Source organism: Coregonus clupeaformis, unplaced genomic scaffold (assembly GCF_020615455.1).
Source record: "Coregonus clupeaformis isolate EN_2021a unplaced genomic scaffold, ASM2061545v1 scaf0058, whole genome shotgun sequence".
Lineage (NCBI taxonomy): Eukaryota > Metazoa > Chordata > Actinopteri > Salmoniformes > Salmonidae > Coregonus > Coregonus clupeaformis.
The window spans coordinates 718,432-743,885 of record NW_025533513.1 but is presented as its reverse complement, the minus strand read 5'-3'; the positions used below and the strand labels follow the sequence as shown (position 1 = coordinate 743,885).

Sequence of the window (25,454 nt, the reverse complement as noted above, 5' to 3'; positions counted from 1 at the left end):
CGAGTCCTATATCGACATAACCTGAAAGGCCGCTCAGCAAGGAACTGTTTGGCCATAATGACCATCGTTATGTTTGGAGGAAAAGGGGGGTACTTGCAAGCTGAAGAACACCATCCCAACCGTGAAGCACGGGGGTGGCAGCATCATGCTGTGGGGGTGCTTTGCTGCAGGAAGGACTGGTGCACTTCACAAAATAGATGGCATCATGAGGAGGAAAATGATGTGGATATATTGAAGCAACATCTCAAGACATCAGTCAGGAAGTTAAAGCTTGATCACAAATGGGTCTTCCAAATGGACAAGCATACTTCCAAAGTTGTGGCAAAATGGCTTAAGGACAACAAAGTCAAGGTATTGGAGTGGCCATCAAAAAGCCCTGACCTCAATCCTATACATTTTTTGGGGGAAGAACTGAAAAGGCGTGTGCGAGCAAGGAGGCCTTCAAACCTGACTCAGTTACACCAGCTCTGTCAGGAGGAATGGGCCAAAATTCACCCAACTTATTGTGGGAAGCTTGTGGAAGGCTACCCGAAACGTTTGACCCAAGTTAAACAATTTAAAAGCAATGCTACCAAAAACTAATTGAGTGTATGTAAACTTCTGACCCACTGGGAATGTGATGAAAGAAATAAAAGCTGAAATGAATCATTCACTCTACTATTATTCTGACATTTCCCATTCTTAAGATAAAGTGGTAATCCTAATTGACCTAAGACAGTGCATTTTTACTAGGATTAAATATCAGGAATTGTGAAAAACTGAGTTTAAATGTATTTGGCTAAGGTGTATGTAAACTTCTGACTTCAACTGTATGTGCGCGTCAGTGGAGGCTGTTGAGGGGAGGACGGCTCATAACAATGGCTGGAATGGAGTCAATAGAGTGGTATCAAACACGTGGCTTCCATGTGATTGATACCACTCCATTGACTCCAGTCCAGCCATTATTATGAGCCGTCCTCCCCTCTGCAGCCTCCACTGTGTGCTTCGACCTGGATTCAAATAATATTAGAAATACTTTCAGTGTTTGCTTTAGTCTGCCTAGAGTGCTAGATGGGCAGGGTGTGCACTTTTGGGACTATTCCATTGGTCCATTGCACCAGGCTCAATCAAGTCCAGTCTAGTATTTGAACCTAGGTCTGGTGTGTGTTCCTTGACCTTCTCAAAGGGATTGTGATCAGTGTCAGGGTGAGGGATAACTTAGTTACTGTGGAGTGATCTATTATTCAAATGCAGTTTAAAGTGCACGTCACAGCATGTTTTACTCAACTTCCCCCATATCGCCCTGCTGCGTCATTCCGAAACCTTGAGGTGAGCTGGCAACCTTTTGAAACCCGTGTCCCAGTAGCATAGCAGAGCGTCCTCTGGTTGGCATGCCCTGAGGCTAGCATTCTCACACGTTTGTTTGAAGTGGGGTTTTATTTGAGAGGTTTAAATATTTTAGCACAAGGTCAATACTAGATTGAGATTTCACCTTGTGCTCAGTATGGAGTGTGTGTGTCTGTCTGTGTGTGTGTGTGTGTGTGCTTGCGTGCATGTGTAGCATTTTTCAGCTAAAGTTATGAGCTTGTGTGTTTCTTTGCCTTTTGGTTTATTGGTTGTCAGAATGTACACTTATATTAACATACATTATAAACATCCATATGCTATTATGACTTTCCTCATCCTGATAATAAATACAGATCATTATCTCAATGCATTCTTAATTCTATTAATTTAGAAGTGTATATACCTACTACCCAAATTATCAAATGTAGATAAATCCAAGGTTATTATCAACACAGCTAAGCAACCCCTCTTTCTCCCGGCACTTAAATCTTCTTGCGTCTCTTCATTATGTTCTTTAGACATCTTCACATTTCACAATGACCTGCCCATTACAATGTCACAACTTCAATGTCTCATTCGAGTCACCACCAACTCCACAACCTCATTGTCTTTTCCATTTGCCAACCATTATGCCCACATCATTCAAATGTTGCATTCGAACATATCTTTCTCCATTCTCACTCAATGGTGGACTCCTTTCCCACTCCTTCAAGATAATAACATGAGAAAATCCCCCGATATTGTCACGCCCTGGCTCTAGGGACTCTTTTATGTTGAGCCAGGGTGTGTAGAGTCTATGTTTTTGTGTTCTTTGTTTCAGTTTCTAGTTCATGTGTATTTATGTTGGCCGGGGTGGTTCTCAATCAGAGACAACGAGAATCAGCTGTTGCTTGTTGTCTCTGATTGGGTACCATACTTAGGCAGCCTGTTTGGCACAGTGTATTGTGGGATCTTGTTCCGTGTTGGTTTGTGTATTTGACCGTGGACTTCACGTATCGTTTTGTTGTTTTTGTTCGTGTGGTGAATATAAATAAAGTATGTTCGCATTCCACGCTGCGCCTTGGTCCGCTCCTTTTGACGATTGTGACAGAAGATCCCACCAATACTGGACCAAGCAGCGTGTTTCGGAGCTAACGCCGGGTAAGGAGATGGAGAAGTTGGCGATGGCCCAGGTGGGCCAATGGTGGTCCTGGGAGGACATGTTCGAGGGCAGAGGACCATGGGCAAAGTTTAAAGCCTTGGCGAGAGAGGAGGTACAGCGCCAACAGTGTCGTCGTCGGACAGGCGAGAGGCAACCCCAATACATTTTTAGGGGGGGGCACATGGCATGGACGACGGGACTGCTGGAGGCAGATAAGGGGCGAGTTTGTGGACGAGGAAGAAGGCCACCGGGTTACGGGTGATTAGAGGGAGGGAAAGTGTAGAGGCACGGCGAGAGGTACTGAAGTGTGTTGCCAGTCCGTTCCGGCCCGTTCCTGATCCCCGTATAAGGCCAGTGGTGTGTGTTCCCAGTGCGGTCCGGCCTGTTCCTGTCCCTCGCACCAAGCCTGTGATGCGCGTCGCCAGCCCGGCCCGGCCTGTTCCTGCCCCTCGCACCAAGCCAATGGTGCGCGTCGCCGGCCCGGCCTGTTCCTGCTCCTCGCACCAAGCCAATGGTGCGCGTCGCCAGCCCGGCCCGGCCTGTTCCTGCCCCTCGCACCAAGCCAATGGTGCGCGTCGCCAGCTCGGTCCGGCCTGTTCCTGCCCCTCGCACCAAGTCAGTGGTGCGCGTCGTCAGCCCGGCCCGGCCCGTTCCTGCTCCCCGCACCAAACCTGTGGTGCGCGTCGCCAGCCCGGTCCGGCCCATTCCTGCTCCCCGCACCAAGCCTGTGGTGCGCATCGTCAGCCCGGTCCGGCCCGTTCCTGCTGGCTGCGCGTCGTCAGCCCGGTCCGGCCCATTCCTGCTCCCCGCACCAAGCCTGTGGTGCACGTCGTCAGTCCGGCACAGCCCGTGCCCGTTTCACCGGTGCCTGGTCAGGTACCGGTCAGCTGCTCCACACCGGAGCCTGAGCAATCCGCTCCGCCGATGTCCAGTCCAGCCAGCAGGGGCCAGACCAGACCAGGGGCACTACGGGGGGGTTATTAGAGGGTGGTGGTCATGCCCGGAGCCGGATCCGCCTCCGAGGAGGAATGCCCACCCGGCCCTCCCCTGTTCGGTTTATGTTTGGCGCGGTCGCAGTCCGCGCCTTTGGGGGTACTGTCACGCCCTGGCTCTAGGGACTCTTTTATGTTGAGCCAGGGTGTGTAGAGTCTATGTTTTGTGTTCTTTGTTTCAGTTTCTAGTTCATGTGTATCTATGTTGGCCGGGGTGGTTCTCAATCAGAGGCAACGAAATCAGCTGTTGCTTGTTGTCTCTGATTGGGAACCATACTTAGGCAGCCTGTTTGGCACAGTGTATTGTGGGATCTTGTTCCGTGTTGGTTTGTGTATTTGACCATGGACTTCACGTATCGTTTTGTTGTTTTTGTTCGTGTGGTGAATATAAATAAAGTATGTTCGCATTCCATGCTGCGCCTTGGTCCGCTCCTTTTGACGATCGTGACAGATATCTTCGATTGGTTGTTGTATACCAATTGCATCTATATAAGTGGTATTTTACAAAAACGTCCTCAACGCCTCTGATATTCATCTTCAGCCGGTTCATAGTTTGTTACTTTTATTTATGCAGGTTCACACCATGCTAGGCCAAATTATCCCTACTATGCACCAAGACACCATCTGTATTTATCTCACTAGAAGACAAACATAACATTTTAATTGATTACATTTCTAATCCAATAAATCCATACAAACATTTACCATATGACAAATGATTATGTTTGAACAATTATTCTTAATACCAATTTCTAATATACTTCCCAATTTCTATTAGATATACCCTTTAAATACATATAACCGAATGGAATGACAGTCGGTTGATTCCTGAAAAATCTGGAAGATCTTGAAATCAGCCATAACCCACAGCTCATCAGTATCATTCCTCTGACATCGTCTTCCATCACCTGATAATTGTCATCAACAGCATCCTCATCTACCTCATCTCTAAATCGTCGGTTTCCTCGTAGCAATCTGTTACAGTGGTTGACATGAGATTTGGTCAATCTCCCCTCTATCCATACCTCCGTTGGTGTAGACTGTGTGACGATGCATGAACCTCCTTCCTTCACTAGTTCTATGATCATGCAGAGTCCTTCTCCATTTATCACCATCCCCCTTATGGAGTGTGTCCTTCAATCAGCGTACCAATAGTCCCTGCTGCAAAAACACACAGACAAAACAAAACAGGCAGAGAAGCCTTCACCTTTTGAAAGAAAGTCTGCATAACATTGTTAGTTGAGACACAGCATGCTACTTCATCATTTCTTCTTATCAGTCCTGATAAGCCTTTTAGATTAGGAAGTGCACAATCTTGCAGCTTGTTGCAGTCCACTCATGTCATAGAAAGGCCTCCTCTAAATTCTGCCTTATACCACCAATACATTTTCCCCTAAAACATTTAATCTAACCCATAACACATTACTTACTACTGCTCATATTCTTAATATAATTTTCAAATGTACCAATAAATCCTCATACCATCATTACTACCCCCTTTTTTGAACACGAGTCACAACGTGATTCATGCTTTCAAAAATAAAACACCAACATTGTTTATTAAATCATAATTACAATTAAATTAAAATGACAGCATTTGATAATACCTCAACTTACTTCTATCCCGTAAAGTAATCCAAGATTAGTACAATTAACTAGCAACAGTTATCCCTCATTCAGGGAAAGCTCTCTCTTTCTTTTATAATTTTATGGTCCGAATCACATATATTATTACAAAATTATAAACTTTTTCACAATTTTCAGTTTTATAAATTACCCTCAACTCGGTAAAATAAACTATCTTAAAGTCCTCTTCTCATGCCTTTAGAATTACCAGTGTGGATGATCAAGTCACACTAGAAAGTCAAAACAGTTCAGAGGTCATTGAAATCATTCAACAAAATGTTCCATTCTATAGTATACTAAACATTACAAACATTCAAAACATGTCATAAATGTTACTTATCCCAAGTGTACATTAAGTCCTCATGACATTTCTTCTCATAAGAAATCATGTGTATACCCAAAACTCAGTCCCAACATTTTTTTTTACTTCATAGAATTCACTGTGTGCTCCTTTAAGATTGATCACCTTTGACCTGTTGAAAACTCCCTAAAATCAAAATAGCAACCCTTTATAAACATCATACTAGGTGTCGTGTGTTTTATTTGAAAAACCCAATTGAAAACAACAAACAAAAATAGCCAGGCCTTACTTAATTTGGTAGCTCCCTTTCATGACCTAATACTGCCTAACTCCACTAAACTGTTCCTTGTGATCCCATATCAAATGATCCATTATCGTGTACTTGATCCCAAACATAGGAATATCTCAGTTTCCGCTTCTATTCTTCCTTTCACCCCTGTAAATCTCCTATTTCATTAATTAGCCAATACAATCACGTACTCCGCTTAAGTAAGACATGATATTTTATCCCAAGCATCTATTTTAAATTGTTTGATACGTTGTCTCCTACTTTACCCTTAACAAAATACTATAGGAGACTTCCATCAATCCTGGGAAAAAAACTCCCACTTAGAAGACACTAGATAAAAACACGTTTCATTAAGTACACTACACCTTCTAATATAAACCTATAACCCATTTCTGTTAATTTAATCCTCGAAACCTGTTGCATTGATGTTATAAAATATAAACCTATTGTTTAATAACTTCATAACTTACAAAAAATGTTTATTTAATCCATCATCCTAATAGTAAAAACGATATCCCATTGTTCAACATACCATAAACAGATTATCATTAGTTTAGAACCAATGAACTGTCTGCATAACTCAGTGTTATTTACACAAACTATATAATGTAATAATAATAATTACCAATGATCAAATAACATTCCATATTCAACTATCTAGACATGTTCTTCATATCATAACCCCAATGCTTCCTACCTATGTCAATATAGCCCAACTATCACTACTTCCTGTCACCCTCTTACGAAATCATGTCATTAGTAAATCGTATCCACAAACCACTACTACCTAATAACATATTTTCATAGACCTTGCTAGAAATAATTATTTTAATACCAGTCTACTTAAGCAATCCAATTCAACCTTTCACATCTCCCAATAAACCTATTTAACCTTCTTCAAACAATTCAATTCAACATTAATTCAACATGTCTCGTCACCCAATGAACTTACTTACTTTGTAAACCCTCTACAATATCTATTATTCTCTATCGCTAACTTTCCATATAACGTTACCTCAACAAAATATAAATTATTGTGAAGTTATAGTCAAAACAAATAAAACATATATTCACCGATATGCAACTTTAATTACTATGTTATACTATTCGCTATGTGCTGGTAAGACAATTCCTTTCACGTAATGTTATCAATTCATCTTAAAGCTCTTTGACGTTCATCGAGACCCAGTTGCTAACACCCACATACAAAAATGGAAACCCCTTCTTACTAGTATACCAAATAACATCCATGCTCAAACCGCGTTCTACATTTACCTCTATCGTAGGGTTTAAAAACTAACGTAACAACATTAACCATCCTAAATTGCTGTAGTAACGTCATGTTGGTTCAGTTTATCTATTACGATAGTATGTCCATAATACTTCTAACAAAGCTACATTATCCCTAGTGTTTGTTTAATATTCCTATTATTCTCTAAGTTCCCTTGCTTCACTTTTCATGAATATAAGACATTCACTTCTCCATGCGTCGTAAACTATATCCTATTTCCCCTGCAATCAACTAAGGTTATAATCACAGCTCATCTGAAAACAACACTCCTCCATTATCAGAATATAGCAGATATAGGTAACTATCCTTTCTACGTAGGCTACAAGTAAGACCAAACACTTGCTGTAGTTTACCATCATATATTGAATTCATATCCATATTATCAATATCCAATTTATTTATAGACATTACGCCACCATTCTCAATCGTTTAATCTAGCAAACCCTTAGTCAACGCCCTAAAAGAAATAACTACCACTCAATCGTCTCGCAATTCCTGTTAAATAAGTGAGTATTTTTATTTAAACCACGTACCATGCTACAAATCTTCCCTTCTACATCACCAAACCAAATACTTTGTAGTATCCATTCAAGCAACACATACAATCATATGAATTACACTCATAAATACAGATTTTAGTCAGTACCATTGAACCGATGCCTTTTGAAAAGACAATAAGTCCCACAAGTAGCCCAACTACAATGGTTTGTAGTCTTAACCTCTGGTACATAATAACGACACAATTTCAAGAAAATAGCCTTAAAAAAATCTTTCAAGTGTTTCTTTGCAAAGATCTCACATGCTCAAAATGAATAAATTAGCAATCAACGAGTCAGAAAACACAGACTTTCCACTACTCTCTAAAATAACATCAAGCTCTATTTACCAGTCCTTGATATTCTATGACCTTATTATGTTATATATCGTAACTTCTTATCCAAACTTATATCAAATTATTATACCCATTTATAGAACTTATTTTGCACCCTTCAGATTCAAATTACCTTCTGCTCTTTGTTCATAAAATAGCCCATGATGTCCCATTAAATTACTTAACTTTACATTACTTTTACAAAATACTTATTCTAACTGCGGATTTGCTTGTAATAATTTCGTCATTTCCTGTCTCTCACTTCGAATTAAATGAAGCTCTGATTTACTCTTAATGGTGACTTTTTAAAAATATATATATACCGGTGTACTAAGCTGGCCATTCATAACTGTTATTAGTACATGCAATTGTTAGTAATTAAACACTTCTAAAATCTCCATCCTGATATGTATTAAAATCTAGTTTTCCTTTAAATGTCATTTTGGTGCTATGATTCAATATGTTACATTTAATCGGCTCCCTCTCCTGGCCGTTTTGAGTATTTCACCATCTATTTCATTTTATGATGTTCTCCCACATCTAAAAGGTCTGTAATCTATTATTTTATAATGTCTTACACACTACGGGACTAAAAACCAACTCTATTTCATTTTATGATGTATCCTAGCTTACATCAAAGGTGCCTTGCCCATTCTCTTTATGATGTATCTAACATCAAGGGTTTACCTGAGCCCACTCTTTTTATAATGTACTGTTTTACATTAATGAATTAATCCACTCTCTCCTCATGATGTACTTAACATCATAGATGCCCTGCGCCTATTCGTTTGTCCACTTATTGCCTTTACTCAGTACTTTAAACACACTCTATTTTTGAATCATAACACCATGTCATAGTCCAATGTGATATTCTCCTTACGTCCCTTACATAACTCAATACCACTCATCGTCCCCCTTTTAAAATATAGAATTTTAAAAGTCAGTTACAGCTAAGCCTTACCACAGATAAGCAGAATTTGACATAATCCAAAAAATGAAAGTCTGCTTACCTGTTAGTTTGGCTGTGAACTGCATCCTGTTTGTTTAGACGCCAATCTGTTATGATGAGTTTCTAGTATTGAGAAGTGAGGATGCAAGAATTTACTTAGACATTCTGTGGAGATTTTATACCAAGTATTTATTGGATCACGAGCTCGTGGGTTCATCTAACAAACGGACATAGCCTTGCCCCCATTGTCAGTTGAACTGCCCACACACACAAATCTCACAGTTTTTATACTCTTGGTTATCCTTCCTTTCACATACATCTGGCAACCATCATAGGCACTCCCTTTCTGATGTTATTACTCTTTACCCCAAGTCAGTATATCCAGTATATCCTGTCCACCCATCATGCTATCCTAAACATCAGTAATCTCCTTTGACATAAGGAATGTTGACTCAGTGGAACCAAGTCAATTATCCCCTAACTCTTCCCTTGTCCACACAATACTATGACATGACATCATTACAACTACAGATATCATACCAGGAGGGTTAATTGAGTTTAATGATTTAGTGATAATAGTAATAGACTTCAATTATGACCCCTGTTGTTTCTCAATCGTAACATTTTAGTTAATAACTTAAGTTTAATCACTTAATTAAGTTTGCAATAATATCCAATAGTTCAATGTCAACAAACTACTCAGTCAAGTTAGCGAAGACAGCATAGAGCCGTAACTACATGGAACTCTATTTCGCAACATGTTAGCAAAGACAGAGCAGGAAGTTTCTAAGACAGTACTCTAATGTGCTCTAGGTTGTCAGAGTTGCCATTGTCTCCCTTATAAGATTAAAGCCAGTTCTTTGAGCATCAGAGCTGCTTTTTCTCTTGCTCTGACAGTATTGTCTGTCAGACCCTCACTCAAAGCAGTCAGGGCAGATCTGCCGTCCGCTGTCCGACAGGGCTGATCAATAGCACGCAGAGCCCGGTAATCTTTTAAATTTTTCCTTTTTAATGAGCTTCTCTCTGTAAACCCAACCGCATTGCTTTGGTCTCCTCCTTTATTCTATATTTGTATTTATTTGTCAGTTTTTTGTTGTTGTTGCTCCACATCTCTTTATCTTTTACGAGTTTTGGTCTAGGCTTACCCATAGAAGACAGTGAGAAGGTTATCAATTTATCCTCCCAGATTTCCCCTCTCTAAATATCTCTGTCTTCCCTCCTCTTCCCTCTCACTTGAGCAGTTGCTTGTTTTTACTCTTTTGGGAGCTAAATGTATTGTATTTTTTCTAAGTTTACTATTCTGTTAGTCAACACCTCTCCAACTTTTTGGGATGTGTGTCAACTCATGCTTTTAAATAGATAGTTTTTTCTCTTTTGACACAGTAAAAAAGGATTGAAATGGAATCATCTGTCTCTCCCTCACTTTCCCTCAACCCCCCCCACCCCACCACATCTCCCTTCTCCTTCCTCCCTCTCTCCCCCCAGGTGTTGGAGGTGCCGTCGGGGACCCCCCTAGCCACTCTGCAGGGTCACACCAGGACAGTGCTCCACTGCCAGTTCACCCCAGAGGGACACACACTGATCACCTCCTCTGAGGACACCACCATACGGGTGGGGCTCTTCTCTCTCTCTTCCTCATCCTTCTATCTTCTCTTCTTCTTCTCTTCTATGGTTTGTTCTTTCCCTCCATGTGTGTGCGTGTGATGTTTTCGGACTGTTCCGCTCTGTCACCCCTAACAGCTCTCCTCTACTGTTCCACCTCACTGAACATATCCTCTCATCTCCTCTCCTCTTTTTCTCTCCTCTCCTCTGTTTTTAGGACAGCCTGTCCACTGCTAGACCTATCTGCTTATTATAAGTATACACACACACACACACACACACACTATCCAAAGCACCACCTTGCTGCCTATCAGAACAGCACAGCCTCACTCTGTATTCATCTTACTCTGTATTCCCTTACTATCCATGGACCATCTACAGTGGGGAAAAAAAGTATTTAGTCAGCCACCAATTGTGCAAGTTCTCCCACTTAAAAAGATGAGAGAGGCCTGTAATTTTCATCATAGGTACACGTCAACTATGACAGACAAAATGAGAAAATAAAATCCAGAAAATCACATTGTAGGATTTTTAATGAATTTATTTGCAAATTATAGTGGAAAATAAGTATTTGGTCAATAACAAAAGTTTCTCAATACTTTGTTATATACCCTTTGTTGGCAATGACACAGGTCAAACGTTTTCTGTAAGTCTTCACAAGGTTTTCACACACTGTTGCTGGTATTTTGGCCCATTCCTCCATGCAGATCTCCTCTAGAGCAGTGATGTTTTGGGGCTGTCGCTGGGCAACACGGACTTTCAACTCCCTCCAAAGATTTTCTATGGGGTTGAGATCTGGAGACTGGCTAGGCCACTCCAGGACCTTGAAATGATTCTTACGAAGCCACTCCTTCGTTGCCCGGGCGGTGTGTTTGGGATCATTGTCATGCTGAAAGACCCAGCCACGTTTCATCTTCAATGCCCTTGCTGATGGAAGGAGGTTTTCACTCAAAATCTCACGATACATGGCCCCATTCATTCTTTCCTTTACACGGATCAGTCATCCTGGTCCCTTTGCAGAAAAACAGCCCCAAAGCATGATGTTTCCACCCCCATGCTTCACAGTAGGTATGGTGTTCTTTGGTTGCAACTCAGCATTCTTTGTCCTCCACCTCCAAAAAGTTATATTTTGGTTTCATCTGACCATATGACATTCTCCCAATCCTCTTCTGGATCATCCAAATGCACTCTAGCAAACTTCAGACGGGCCTGGACATGTACTGGCTTAAGCAGGGGGACACGTCTGGCACTGCAGGATTTGAGTACCTGGCGGCGTAGCGTGTTACTGATGGTAGGCTTTGTTACTTTGGTCCCAGCTCTCTGCAGGTCATTCACTAGGTCCCCACGTGTGGTTCTGGGATTTTTGCTCACCGTTCTTGTGATCATTTTGACCCCACGGGGTGAGATCTTGCGTGGAGCCCCAGATCGAGGGAGATTATCAGTGGTCTTGTATGTCTTCCATTTCCTAATAATTGCTCCCACAGTTGATTTCTTCAAACCAAGTTGCTTACCTATTGCAGATTCAGTCTTCCCAGCCTGGTGCAGGTCTACAATTTTGTTTCTGGTGTCCTTTGACAGCTCTTTGGTCTTGGCCATAGTGGAGTTTGGAGTGTGACTGTTTGAGGTTGTGGACAGGTGTCTTTTATACTGATAACAAGTTCAAACAGGTGCCATTAATACAGGTAACGAGTGGAGGACAGAGGAGCCTCTTAAAGAAGAAGTTACAGGTCTGTGAGAGCCAGAAATCTTGCTTGTTTGTAGGTGACCAAATACTTATTTTCCACCATAATTTGCAAATAAATAAATTAAAAATCCTACAATGTGATTTTCTGGAAAAAACATTCTCAATTTGTCTGCCATAGTTGACGTGTACCTATGATGAAAATTACAGGCCTCTCTCATCTTTTTAAGTCGGAGAACTTGCACAATTGGTGGCTGACTAAATACTTTTTTTCCCCACTGTATATTCATATGAATACTGTTTGGGTTGCTTTGCTGAAAAGGGAATATTTGGTAGATAGATTCACTGAGGAAATGCTGACCTATAGGGAATGTGAATCGCTCTACACAGTAAACATAGCTGTTACTCTGATGACCGCTGACTTCTGGAGCGGTGAGGGGGATGAATGGTACATTCACAAACCCACCATTGGTAAGAGTTTGATGTGTCAATAATTGTCTGAGATTTCTGCATAGGGGCCAATAGACTGCCCAGTGTCCATTCCTTCCTAGCAGCTGAATACTCCCACTCTGGGCACAGATCCAGGATCAGCTTACCCTCCATAACTCCTAACCCATTACGGGGGGGTGCTAAACCCCTGTTTGAGGGGCAATTTTTACCTACTCCAGTACCAGAGGGTGATCTCTGTCTCTGTCTCTGTCTCTGTCTCTCTACCCCTGTAGGTGTGGAGGTGGAGGACAGGTGAGTGTGTGGTGCTGGAGGGCCACAAGGAGCAGGTCAGATGCTTCTCTCTGCTCACCACCTCACCCTCCTCAGAGACACATCTCCTCAGCTGGTCCTTTGACGGCACCATCAAGGTAATACAACCCACGTATGCAGTACATTAGACAGACAGACAGACAGACAGTAAGACCGAGACAGATGCATGCAAAACATGTTAAAAGCAACATGTTACGATCAACGTGCACTTACATGAACTAAAGAATGTTTACTAGAGGGAGGTGAGGGAGGTCCCCTGTAGCTCAGTTGGTAGAACATGGCGCTTGCATCGCCAGGGTTGTGGGTTCGTTTCCCACGGGGGGCCAGTATGAAAAATGTATGCACTCACAAACTGTAAGTCGCTCTGGATAAGAGCGTCTGCTAAATGACTAAAATGTAAATGTAAGGTGACACAGAAAGCTGTTTCTCGCCTCTCTCTCCCTCCCCCCAGGTGTGGAACATGTCTAGTGGTGAACGGCTGCAGGACCTAATGTGTCACCAGGGAGCGGTGCTAGCCTGTGACGTGTCGCCTGACGGACAGCTCTTCGCCACCACCTCCGCCGACAAGACCGCCAAGGTAAAACACACACACACGTGTCATCAGTATGGGACAGAACGTAGCCTAAATCCTTAGATCTGTGTGAGACAGACATGTTGTCTTTATCATGATCCTTTCACAAACGTTTGTATAGTGTGCATTATTATGTGGACAACTAAAGGTAATTGGTAGCTTGAGGTGGACATGAAGCAGATGGTTACTGCGGTTGTTAACTTAGCCAGCGGTCAAGCCGCCCACTCGCCTCCCTGTCTCTCCAGCGGTCAAGCTGCCCACTCGCATCCCTGTCTGTCCAGCGGTCAAGCCGCCCACTCGCCTCCCTGTCTCTCCAGCGGTCAAGCCGCCCACTCGCCTCCCTGTCTCTCCAGCGGTCAAGCTGCCCACTCGCCTCCCTGTCTCTCCAGCGGTCAAGCTGCCCACTCGCCTCCCTGTCTCTCCAGCGGTCAAGCTGCCCACTCGCCTCCCTGTCTCTCCAGCGGTCAAGCTGCCCACTCGCCTCCCTGTCTCTCCAGCGGTCAAGCTGCCCACTCGCCTCCCTGTCTGTCCAGCGGTCAAGCTGCCCACTCGCCTCCTTGTCTCTCCAGCGGTCAAGCTGCCCACTCGCCTCCCTGTCTGTCCAGCGGTCAAGCTGCCCACTCGCCTCCCTGTCTCTCCAGCGGTCAAGCTGCCCACTCGCCTCCCTGTCTCTGCAGCGGTCATTAAGTCTGACTGCAACCTACAGACTGTACCGCTGCCCTCTCCTCTCCTCCTGCCTAGCATTGTGTGTGTGTGTGTGAGAGAGCAGGCTGCTGCTGTGCGGTTGACTTTGATTGACACTGTGGGTTGGGACAGGATCTCTCCTCTGACTAGGTTTTCACTCTGTCACCTTCCTGTGTTTTTGACCTGATCTTTCTTTCTTTCTTTCTTTCTTTCTTTCTTTCTTTCTTTCTTTCTTTCTTTCTTTCTTTCTTTCTTTCTTTCTTTCTTTCTTTCTTTCTTTCTTTCTTTCTTTCTTTCTTTCTTTCTTTCTTTCTTTCTTTCTTTCTTTCTTTCTTTCTTTCTTTCTTTCTTTCTTTCTTTCTCTCTCTCTCTCTCTCTCTCTCTCTCTCTCTCTCTCTCTTTCTGTCTTTCTCTTTGTCTATCTCTCCCTCTCTCCTCTGTCCTTTGTTCACTGTCTTTCTTTCTTTCTTTCTTTCTTTCTTTCTTTCTTTCTTTCTTTCTTTCTTTCTTTCTTTCTTTCTTTCTTTCTTTCTTTCTTTCTTTCTTTCTTTCTTTCTTTCTTTCTTTCTTTCTTTCTTTCTTTCTTTCTTTCTTTCTTTCTTTCTTTCTTTCTTTCTTTCTTTCTTTCTTTCTTTCTTTCTTTCTTTCTTTCTTTCTTTCTTTCTTTCTTTCTTTCTGTATTCCCCCCTCTGTCTGTCAGTCACAGGATCATTGAGTTGGTCACTCACTCTGTGGGAATGCCTATTAGGTCAGCATCCAAATTGGCATTGGATGATTGCATGTTTCTGGTGTGGTAATGGCTCATAGCTGGTGTTCCCATTAACCACACTGTTTATTTCTGTTCACCAGACCAGCATGCTTTCATTAGTGCTTTGGACCTAGACACTCTGGTAATGATGTGTAATAGTAGTCTGAAGGGCTGGCCATGGTTCAGCCACACACAAACGCACACAAACAAACAAACAAACACACACACACAAACACACGAAGGTGCGCTCTCTTACACACACATATGCACACATACACCCATTGTTTCTTTCTGTCCGCTATCATAACTGAGGTCAAACCTGAACCCTGAGTCTGATCGTCTTTGTCATCTCTCTCTCTCTCTCTATCCTATCTGTTCCTTCCTCTCTCTGTCTATTGACCTTCAGATGACTACGAGACGTTGTGCCAAATAAACTTTTCAATAATCTACCATGTGATGTTCTCTCCATTCAGAATGAAAGAGAGCGAGAGAGAAAGGGAGCGAGAGACGGACAGACAGACAGAGAGACAATTTACTAAGAGTATTCTTTATTAGATGTACTTTACATACTGATGGGATTAAATTAAAATAGCATTATGGTATGGGCAGTATCATCTATCAAAGAAGCAGCTGGGATGCTTTAATTGATGTCAGACTTCATTATCAGTGAGCGCTTGTTCCGTTCTTTAAGTTGAGCGGTCTACCAGCCTAGCGTCATAGAAAAACAATAGGCAATTAGGCCCTTCGGGGATAAATTAAGTTTATTCAGTTGAATTGACCAAGGCACTCTTCATATAGAAGTGGTCTAACCAAAATTGCTATGGCGTGTTCAAAATAACATATTTGAAAATGGTTTCTTTTATTTTAGACATTGGCTTTCGTCAGTAAGTGAAACCTTTGTAACCTCTGACCTCCCATTTCTCCTCTTATTGGCCCTCAGGTGTGGAGCAGTGCATCGTGGGAGTGTGTGTGCCCGTTGAACGGCCACCAGGACTGTGTCCGCAGCTGCCGCTTCTCTTGGGACGGCCGGTGCCTAGCGACCGGCGACGACAACGGAGAGATACGGGTGGGTAGGGATAGAGGGATGGAAGGGTGTGGGAGTGGGGAGAGGAGTGAGTGAGTAAAGGGGGGTGGGCATTAGGAGGGAAGGGTAAGTAACAGAGGGAGTGAAGGAAGGAGTGAGCACATGAGTGAAGGAAGGAGCAATAGAAAAAAAAGAGAGAGAAGTGCTGCACCTCTCAAGAGACGGAGAGGAGAGGAGAGGAGAGGAGAGGAGAGGAGAGGAGAGGAGAGGAGAGGAACAGGTGTGCAGGTCGGCAGGGGAGATGAAGAGGAAGGAAAGAAGGCAGAGGAGGAGTGTGATAGCAGGAGAGAAGAGGAAGTAGAAGACAGTCAGCCAAATTTAATCTCGGCATCTTCATAGATCCTAGAGAAAGAGAGAAGGAGAGATGGAGAACTAAAGAGAGAGGGAGAAGAGATGAGGGAAATGAAGAACAATTAAAGAGAAAAACAAGGAGTGAGAGAAAGAGAGAGGGACAGACTAGGGAATTAAGAAATGAGAGAGACAGAGGGACCTGTCTGTTCCTCTCCAATCACATTGTTGCTCTACCAGCTGCTTTCCACAAACTATCCCTGGCTGGCTGCCTGACTAGTCCATTTGGACTACACTCCAAAATTTGTGAGTACACTCCAAAGTTTTCAAACCTGAAAAGTGATCTAATGTCGAGATCTCATGCCACTTCTCAGGTTTGAAAACAACTGACAAACTTTTATTTTGGAGTGAACTGTCACTTTCAAATCATTTCATAAAATCATGTCTCGTCAAGCATCCAGGGTTGTGTTCATTAGGCACCAAACAGAAGGAAACGGACTAATCCACAAGATTGAAATACAGTACATAGAGTCGAATATATGCCCCTCTTGTTTCAATGGAAACACATGAGTCATTCTCAGTGAATCATGCAAGGTGTTAAATATAGTATGTTCTGTGTCCTATATGGATAGGACAGTATGGCTCATGGTTGTTAGTAGCATAACTCCAGTCTTAAAATGGCGGGTTGTTTTGTGTCTCTATGGTGCTTTATTGATCAGTGAAATTAGTCATTGATTTGCTTGGAAAGGTACAGTTGAAAAGCACAAGATACTGTAACATTCAAGGACTGGATTCTTGCACACCTAACTGTAGATGACTGTATGCCTATAAGGTTGGTAGTCACCAGATGGCCATGTTAGAAAGTACTAAAGTAGCCCGAAAAGTACAGTAACTATTTGTTGTTGATTTTAGTTTGTAGTTCTGGTTAAGGTTGGGGTTAGATATTTTATGCTCGTCTAGTCAAAAAGGTTGTAAGGTTCCTGAGATAGAAGGTTGATAATAAGTCCCATGGCAGTCATACACCCCACCATTTTTAACTGCTAGGTCTCATTAATTTCTCTCATTTCTCATTAGTTTGTCTCATGTGTGTCTCCTGTCTCAGCTGTGGAACGTGAAGGATGGTACTCTGCTAAAGATCTGTTCCCGTGACAACAAAGACGCCATGGACTCTCTGCACGGAGGCTGGGTGACTGACCTGCACTTCTCCCCAGACAACACTGTGCTGCTGTCTACAGGAGGATACATTAAGGTAGGAGACACACACACGCTTGCACGGAGACACACACACTTGTACGGAGACACACACACAAACACGTAGAGACAGATAGACACGAGCGTGCACACACACACACACTAATGGGAACAAACCAAGGTTTAAAACACTATCGACCAGAGCCCCTAGCCCCTGTCCCCTGGGGATTACATCATCACTGCCTGGTTAAAAAGCCAATCAGAGCCCGGCTGAGGCTGACCCCCAGGTGATCCGTCCTTCTGTAAAACTGGAGGTAATCAGAGAGGAGTAACACACACACTTACATACACAAACACAGGCACACACACAGACACAGACTCCACAATCCAATTAGGTCGAGAGAGGATGATATATGAAATCTCACTCTCACTGTGACTCCTGCTTTGGGAGGACTATAAACCTACGATGGTGTAAGAAAACTTGGGGGCATTACATTTTGCATACGTGGGCGTGTTGTGGTGTGGTGTATGCGTGGGTGGGTGGGTGTGTGTGTGGTTGGGTTTGTATGTGGTGTGTGTGTCGGTGGGTGTGGGCGTGTGTGTGTGGTGGGTGGGTGGGTGTGTGTGGGTAGGCGTGGGTGGGTGTGTGTGGGTGTGTGTGGGTGGGTGTGAGAGGAGAGATAGGGAGTTTCATGCCCGAGTGATTTCAGGGAAATTCAACAGCAGCATTTCTTATCTCACTTGTCTCCTCCACTCTGAATTCCAAAAGCCTTCCAAAATGTATGAAGCATGATATTAAACCAGTGATTTTAAGGTACATTGGATCAATGTAATGGATTTTTTTTATTCTGATGCCTCTCCACACATCAACTCTCATGCTTGGCTCTTTTTATGTGATATTGAAGTGTCTGTTTTCAATCAAACTGGTTACCAAGTATCCAAGAAACACAAAATATATTGACTGCATGTTAATTTCAAACTTCCTGCTCTCGCAGTTGTTAGCTAGCCTTTTTTAAATCTTCCTTGGGAAATGAGCGAACTATTTTCTACTGATGAGAGCCCCAAGTCATTCAGCCCGTTGCGATCAGTCATTATGTTGTGCATAGTGTCAATGAGTCAACTCCATGGATACTGATGGAGAACTTAACCACTAGACTTAATGAGTCAACTCCATGGATACTGATGGAGAACTTAACTACTAGACTTAATGAGTCAACTCCATGGATACTGATGGAGAACTTAACTACTAGACTTAATGAGTCAACTCCATGGATACTGATGGAGAACTTAACTACTAATTCTATCATTACCTCCTGATGACACTCGCTCTTATCCAGAGTGGTAGAACGACAGAATACATATACCTCTTCATCACTCTATCACTTCCTCTTTCCCCCTTTCCCTCATTCCATTTCCTGAGACGCGTTGACTTGATGGATCTGAGCATGTGTGGATGTAATGAGCAGTGATTGATTATTATGCCTGTCTGCGCTGAAGAGGCCAATCCCTTGTAATGAGCGTTGATTGATTTATCGTGGGTGAGAGGTGAGCTGTCAGTCATAATAATTGCCGTGGCAGCTGTGTATTCATAGTTCAACGCTGGCAAATTTAGCCTGGGGAGCTGTGGGTCAGAATAAATAAAATGGACTAATTGCATCTGTATGTATTAACAGTGGGCCTTATTCAATCCAAACCTGTATCCAGATTTCAGCTGGAAATTACTAAAAAAAAGATATGAGAGCCAGTTTCATCATAGCGCTTGATGGTTTTTGTGACTGCACTTGAAGAAACTTTCAAAGGTCTTGAAATTTTCCGGATGGACTGTCGTTTCTCTTTGCTTATTTGAACGGTTCTTGCCATAATATGGACTCGGTATTTTACCAAATAGGGCTATATTCTATATACCACCCCTACCTTGTCACAACACAACTGATTGGCTCAAACGCATTAAGAAGGAAAGAAATTCCACAAATTAACTTTTAAGAAGGCACACCTGTTAATTGAAATGCATTCCAGGTGACTACCTCATGAAGCTGGTTGAGAGAATGCCAAGAGTGTGCAAAGCTGTCATCAAGGCAAAGGGTGGCTACTTTGAAGAATCTCAAATATATAATATATTTTGATTTGTTTAACACTTTTTTGGTTAACACATGATTCCATATGTGTTATTTCATAGTTTTGATGTCTTCACTATTATTCTACAATGTAGAAAATTGTAAAAAAAATAAAGAAAAACCCATGAATCAGTAGATGTGTCTAAACTTTTTACTGGTACTGTATATTTCATATGACAAAACTTTTTTGTTTGTTTTACAAGATACAAAATGTTGAATTTTTTACATAATTTATTACATTATCAACATGTATCACATTGCTCATTTATCACATTAGCGAGAAAGATTGACCCTATCCCCTCCTCTTTTCTCCAGACCATTTCCGGAGACCTTCTCCCTTACCTCACCTCGCTCATCAACTCATCCTTGTCCGCTGGCTATGTCCCTTCCATCTTCAAGAAAGCGAGAGTTGCACCCCTCCTCAAAAAACCTACACTCGATCCCTCCGACCAGTATCCCTTTTTTCTTTTCTCTCCAAAACTCTTGAGCGTGCCGTCTATAGCCAACTCTCCTGCTATCTCTCTCAGAATTTACCTTCTTGATCCAAACCAGTCAGGTTTCAAGACTGGTCATTCAACTGAGACTGCTCTTCTCTGTGTCATGGAGGCTCTCCGCACTGCTAAAGCTAACTCTCTCTCCTCTGCTCTCATCCTTCTAAACCTATCTGCTGCCTTTGATACTGTGAACCATCAGATCCTCCTCTCCACCCGCCATGAGTTGGGCATCTCCGGCGCGGCTCACTCTTGGATTGCGTCCTAACTGACAGGTCGCTCCTACCAGGTGGCGTGGCGAGAATCTGTCTCCGCACCACGTGCTCTCACCACTGGTGTCCCCCAGGGCTCAGTTCTAGGCCCTCTCCTATTCTCTCTATACACCAAGTCACTTGGCTCTGTCATATCCTCACATGGTCTCTCCTATCATTGCTACGCAGACGACACACAATTAATCTTCTCCTTTCCCCCTTCTGATAACCAGGTGGCGAATCGCATCTCTGCATGTCTGGCAGACATATCAGTGTGGATGTCGGATCACCACCTCAAGCTGAACCTCGGCAAGACAGAGCTGCTTTTCCTCCCGGGGAAGGACTGCCCGATCCATGATCTCGCCATCACGGTTGACAACTCCGTTGTGTCCTCCTCCCAGAGTGCAAAGAACCTTGGCGTGACCCTGGACAACACCCTGTCGTTCTCCGCTAACATCAAAGTGGTGACCCGATCCTGTAGGTTCATACTCTACAACATTCGCAGAGTACGACCCTACCTTACAAAGGAAGCGGCACAGGTCCTAATCCAGGCACTTGTCATCTCCCGTCTGGATTACTGCAACTCGCTGTTGGTTGGGCTCCCTGCCTGTGTCATTAAACCCCTACAACTCATCCAGAATGCTGCACCCTGTCTGGTGTTCAACCTTCCCAAGTTCTCTCACGTCACCCCAGTTGAAGCTCGCATCTGCTACAAGACCATGGTGCTTGCCTACGGAGCTGTGAGGGGAACGGCACCTCCTTACCTTCAGGCTCTGATCAGTCCATATACCCAAACGAGGGCATTGCGTACTTCCACCTCTGGCCTGCTGGTCCCCCTACCTCTGCGGAAGCACAGATTCCGCTCAGCCCAGTCAAAACTGTTCGCTGCTCTGGCACCCCAATGGTGGAACAATCTCCCTCACGACGCCAGGACAGCAGTCACTGACCACCTTCCGGAGACACTTGAAACCCTACCTCTTTAAGGAATACCTGGGATAGTATAAAGTAATCATTCTACCCCCCTACCCCCCAAAAAAAATATATATATACAGTGGGGAGAACAAGTATTTGATACACTGCCGATTTTGCAGGTTTTCCTACTTACAAAGCATGTAGAGGTCTGTAATTTTTATCCAGAAAATCACATTGTATGATTTTTAAGTAATTAATTTGCAATTTATTCCATGACATAAGTATTAGATCACCTACCAACCAGTAAGAATTCCGGCTCTCACAGACCTGTTAGTTTTTCTTTAAGAAGCCCTCCTGTTCTCCACTCATTACCTGTATTAACTGCACCTGTTTGAACTCGTTACCTGTATAAAATACACCTGTCCACACACTCAATCAAACAGACTCCAACCTCTCCACAATGGCCAAGACCAGAGAGCTGTGTAGGGACATCAGGGATAAAATTGTAGACCTGCACAAGGCTGGGATGGGCTACAGGACAATAGGCAAGCAGCTTGGTGAGAAGGCAACAACTGTTGGCGCAATTATTAGAAAATGGAAGAAGTTCAAGACGACGGTCAATCACCCTCGGTCTGGGGCTCCATGCAAGATCTCACCTCGTGGGGCATCAATGATCATGAGGAAGGTGAGGGATCAGCCCAGAACTACACGGCAGGACCTGGTCAATGACCTGAAGAGAGCTGGGACCACAGTCTCAAAGAAAACCATTAGTAACACACTACGCCGTCATGGATTAAAATCCTGCAGCGCACGCAAGGTCCCCCTGCTCAAGCCAGCGCATGTCCAGGCCCGTCTGAAGTTTGCCAATGACCATCTGAATGATCCAGAGGAGGAATGGGAGAGGGTCATGTGGTCTGATGAGACAAAAATATAGCTTTTTGGTCAAAACTTCACTCGCCGTGTTTGGAGGAAGAAGAACGATGAGTACAACCCCAAGAACACCATCCCAACTGTGAAGCATGGAGGTGGAAACATCATTATTTGGGGATGCTTTTCTGCAAAGGGGACAGGACGACTGCACCGTATTGAGGGGAGGATGGATGGGGCCATGTATCGTGAGATCTTGGCCAACAACCTCCTTCCCTCAGTAAGAGCATTGAAGATGGGTCGTGGCTGGGTCTTCCAGCATGACAACGACCCGAAACACACAGCCAGGGCAACTAAGGAGTGTAAGAAGCATATCGAGGTTCTGGAGTGGCCTAGCCAGTCTCCAGACCTGAACCCAATAGAAATTCTTTGGAGGGAGCTGAAAGTCCGTATTGCCCAGCGACAGCCCCGAAACCTGAAGGATCTGGAGAAGGTCTGTATGGAGGAGTGGGCCAAAATCCCTGCTTTAGTGTGTGCAAACCTGGTCAAGACCTACAGGAAACGTATGATCTCTGTAATTGCAAACAAAGGTTTCTGTACCAAATATTAAGTTCTGCTTTTCTGATGTATCAAATACGTATGTCATGCAATAAAATGCAAATTAATTACTTAAAAATCATACAATGTGATTTTCTGGATTTTTGTTTTAGATTCCATCTCTCACAGTTTAAGTGTACTACCTATGATAAAAATTACAGACCTCTACATGCTTTGTAAGTAGGAAAACCTGCAAAATCGGCAGTGTATCAAATACTTGTTCTCCCCACTGTATATATAAAGAAAAAAGAAAAAATGAGAAAAAAATAGTTTAAAAAATTAAAACGATTATGGTAAAATTTTAAAATAAAAAGGTAAAAGCTAATTTTTTTAAATGAAAAATAATAAAACGATACAAAAAATATATATATAAAACAAATACAAATTATAAATATACTATAAAAATGAAGATTTAAAAAATGTGTAAAATAGGAAAAATAATATTGTAAAGTTGTTGTCCCACTGGCTATCATCAATGCACCAATTTGTAAGTCGCTCTGGATAAGAGCGTCTGCTCAATGACATAAATGTAAATGTAAAGATGTCATGTTACCTGGAAACCATGTTACCTGGAAACCAGATTATTATGGGTTTTGATTGATTAAGGCTTAGTTTGTACTGTAGCCTTGTCTGCCTGAAAACTAACTTGTGGAAGCAGCCAACAGTGAGCAGACCTTATCATTACAGACGTGTGTGTTCAGTAGAAGTGGTGCTGATGGTATCAGTGTTTCTGTGATGTTGATTCACTAAAGCTAGTCTCCCTGATGTCTGTCACCCCCTATTTGGCTCCTCCTTATGGCTTCCTGGAGTAACTTCCCACCATAACACTCACACTATCTCTATATTTAAAGGAGATTATCTCTCTCTCTATATTCTCCTCTCTCTGTCCATCACTGGTCCCATTCCATGCCCCCCCTCTGCCTCCTCTCTCTTTATTTACCTATTTCTCTCTCTCTCTTCATGCACTCTCTCCTTTTCTCTGTCTCCATCTCTAGTCCTTTTCCATGCCCCATCTACCTCTAGCTCTCTCTCTCTCTCTCTCTCGCTCTCTGTCTCTGTCTCTCTCTCAATTCAATTAAATTTGCTTTATTGGCATGATGTAACAATGTTCATATAGCCAAAGCGTACTTTGGAGACTAAGTGATTAATTTACAATATTACCATAAAATGATAATAATCAAGATCGTCAACAGGACGATCAGTAACAACAATAATCAAGGGTCAAAATAACCATATATTGAACATTGTGCAGGTTGGTTGGTCTGTCAGACACTGTCACTCATTTTATGGCAGGCAGCAATGTAGTGCGCTGCCAACCCACAGCTCTCTGCGTCTTCCCCCAACAGGACGGATAGCCTATTCTCATCAGAGAGGTCTTTGAAACCTTGAATAAGGGTTTCAAATTTGGGGAAATTACACTCTAATTGTTTTATATTTTTTACATTTTGTCAGGAAATGCAGCTCTGTCTCGGGTTCTGCTCTGGTGCAGTGGTTGCACAGCCTTTCCTCTACAGGGAGCCAGGTTTTCCTGTGTCTACCTTTCTCAATGGCAAGGCTGTGCTCTCTCTCTCTCTCTCTCTCTACCCCTCTCTCTCTCTCTCTCTCTCTACCCCTCTCTCTCTCTCTCTCTCTCTCTCTCTCTCGCTACCTCTCTGTCTGGTCCATTTGGACAGGTATTATCAGGTAGTGTAATTAAAAGCAGCAGGGTGTATGACCCTCTGGGAGCTGTTCCAATGCTTCCTTAAGCCTCTGAGACACCAGGATAGGACATCACGTGTGTGTGTGTGTGTGTCAGGGAGTGATAAGGTGTTTTGGGGCAGCTCTCTGAGTGAGGGTGTAATATCCTGCTGACCCCCATCACTCCTTTGTTCTCTGCCAGGTAATACCTCACACAGCCTCTCTTACACGTTGGAGACAGCCCCCGACGCACAGCTATACATCACACAGTCTGGCACACACCACACACGGAGACACGCACACAGACACACACACACATACACAAACATGCAGACACACACGCAGACACAGCTATGCACATAGGTACACTCAGAGAATCAGCGGGACCTCACAGATTCAGCAAGAGTTGCTGTGAGACAATCTGTCATAGTGCCATGATCCAAGTAGAGGTGGGACGTGTGAAGAGGCTCATCTTTACACATGCACACACACACACACACACACACACACACACACACACACACACACACACACGCACACACAGCAGAAGACCCAGAGTAATTCACACCTAGCGCTCATACTTACAGAAGCTTCATATCCTCCTCCTCTCCCCTACACCTCCACTGTTGCTAAATCAACACTAGTCCTTAGGATTGAGTTGACACAGCATCCGTCCCAAATGGCACCCTATTCCTTATTTAGTGCACTACTTTTGACCAGGGCCCAACTCGCTCTGGTCAAAAGTAGTGCACTGTATTGGGGAAAGTGCGCCATTTGGGATGCAACCACAGACCAATATAGGTGCAAACACCTATCTTGATAACCACACAGTATTTAATTTATCATTATATTACTTTATGATGCTTTACAATACAATGTTATACAGTACTATATGACTCAACATAGTGCTTTATATTAGTACATTATGGTTCTATAAAAGACTAATGCAAGGGAATAGAATGTTGAATTATCTCAATATACCAACATACAGTGCCTTGCAAAAGTATTCAGACCTCTTGGATCTCTTCACATTTTATTGTGTTACGAAGTGGGATTAAAATTGATTTAATTTTAATTTTTTGTCAGCAATCTACACAAAATACTCTAATGTCAAAGTGGAATCATTTTAAAAAAATAATTTTTTAAAGATT

The 25,454-nt window shown here is 43.0% G+C and overlaps 1 protein-coding gene across 2 annotated transcripts in view; it reads left to right on the top strand.

Annotated features, from left to right (window-relative positions):
• Positions 1-25,454, top strand: part of LOC121549496 (apoptotic protease-activating factor 1-like) — a 73,383-nt gene that overhangs the window by 24,436 nt on the left and 23,493 nt on the right. For both annotated transcript variants that reach the window (XM_041861297.2, XM_041861290.2), the window contains 5 exons: positions 10,272-10,397; positions 12,792-12,926; positions 13,280-13,405; positions 15,772-15,897; positions 17,306-17,452. In XM_041861297.2, the coding sequence (XP_041717231.1) occupies positions 10,272-10,397; positions 12,792-12,926; positions 13,280-13,405; positions 15,772-15,897; positions 17,306-17,452 (660 nt within the window). The remainder of the gene's footprint in view (positions 1-10,271; positions 10,398-12,791; positions 12,927-13,279; positions 13,406-15,771; positions 15,898-17,305; positions 17,453-25,454) is intronic.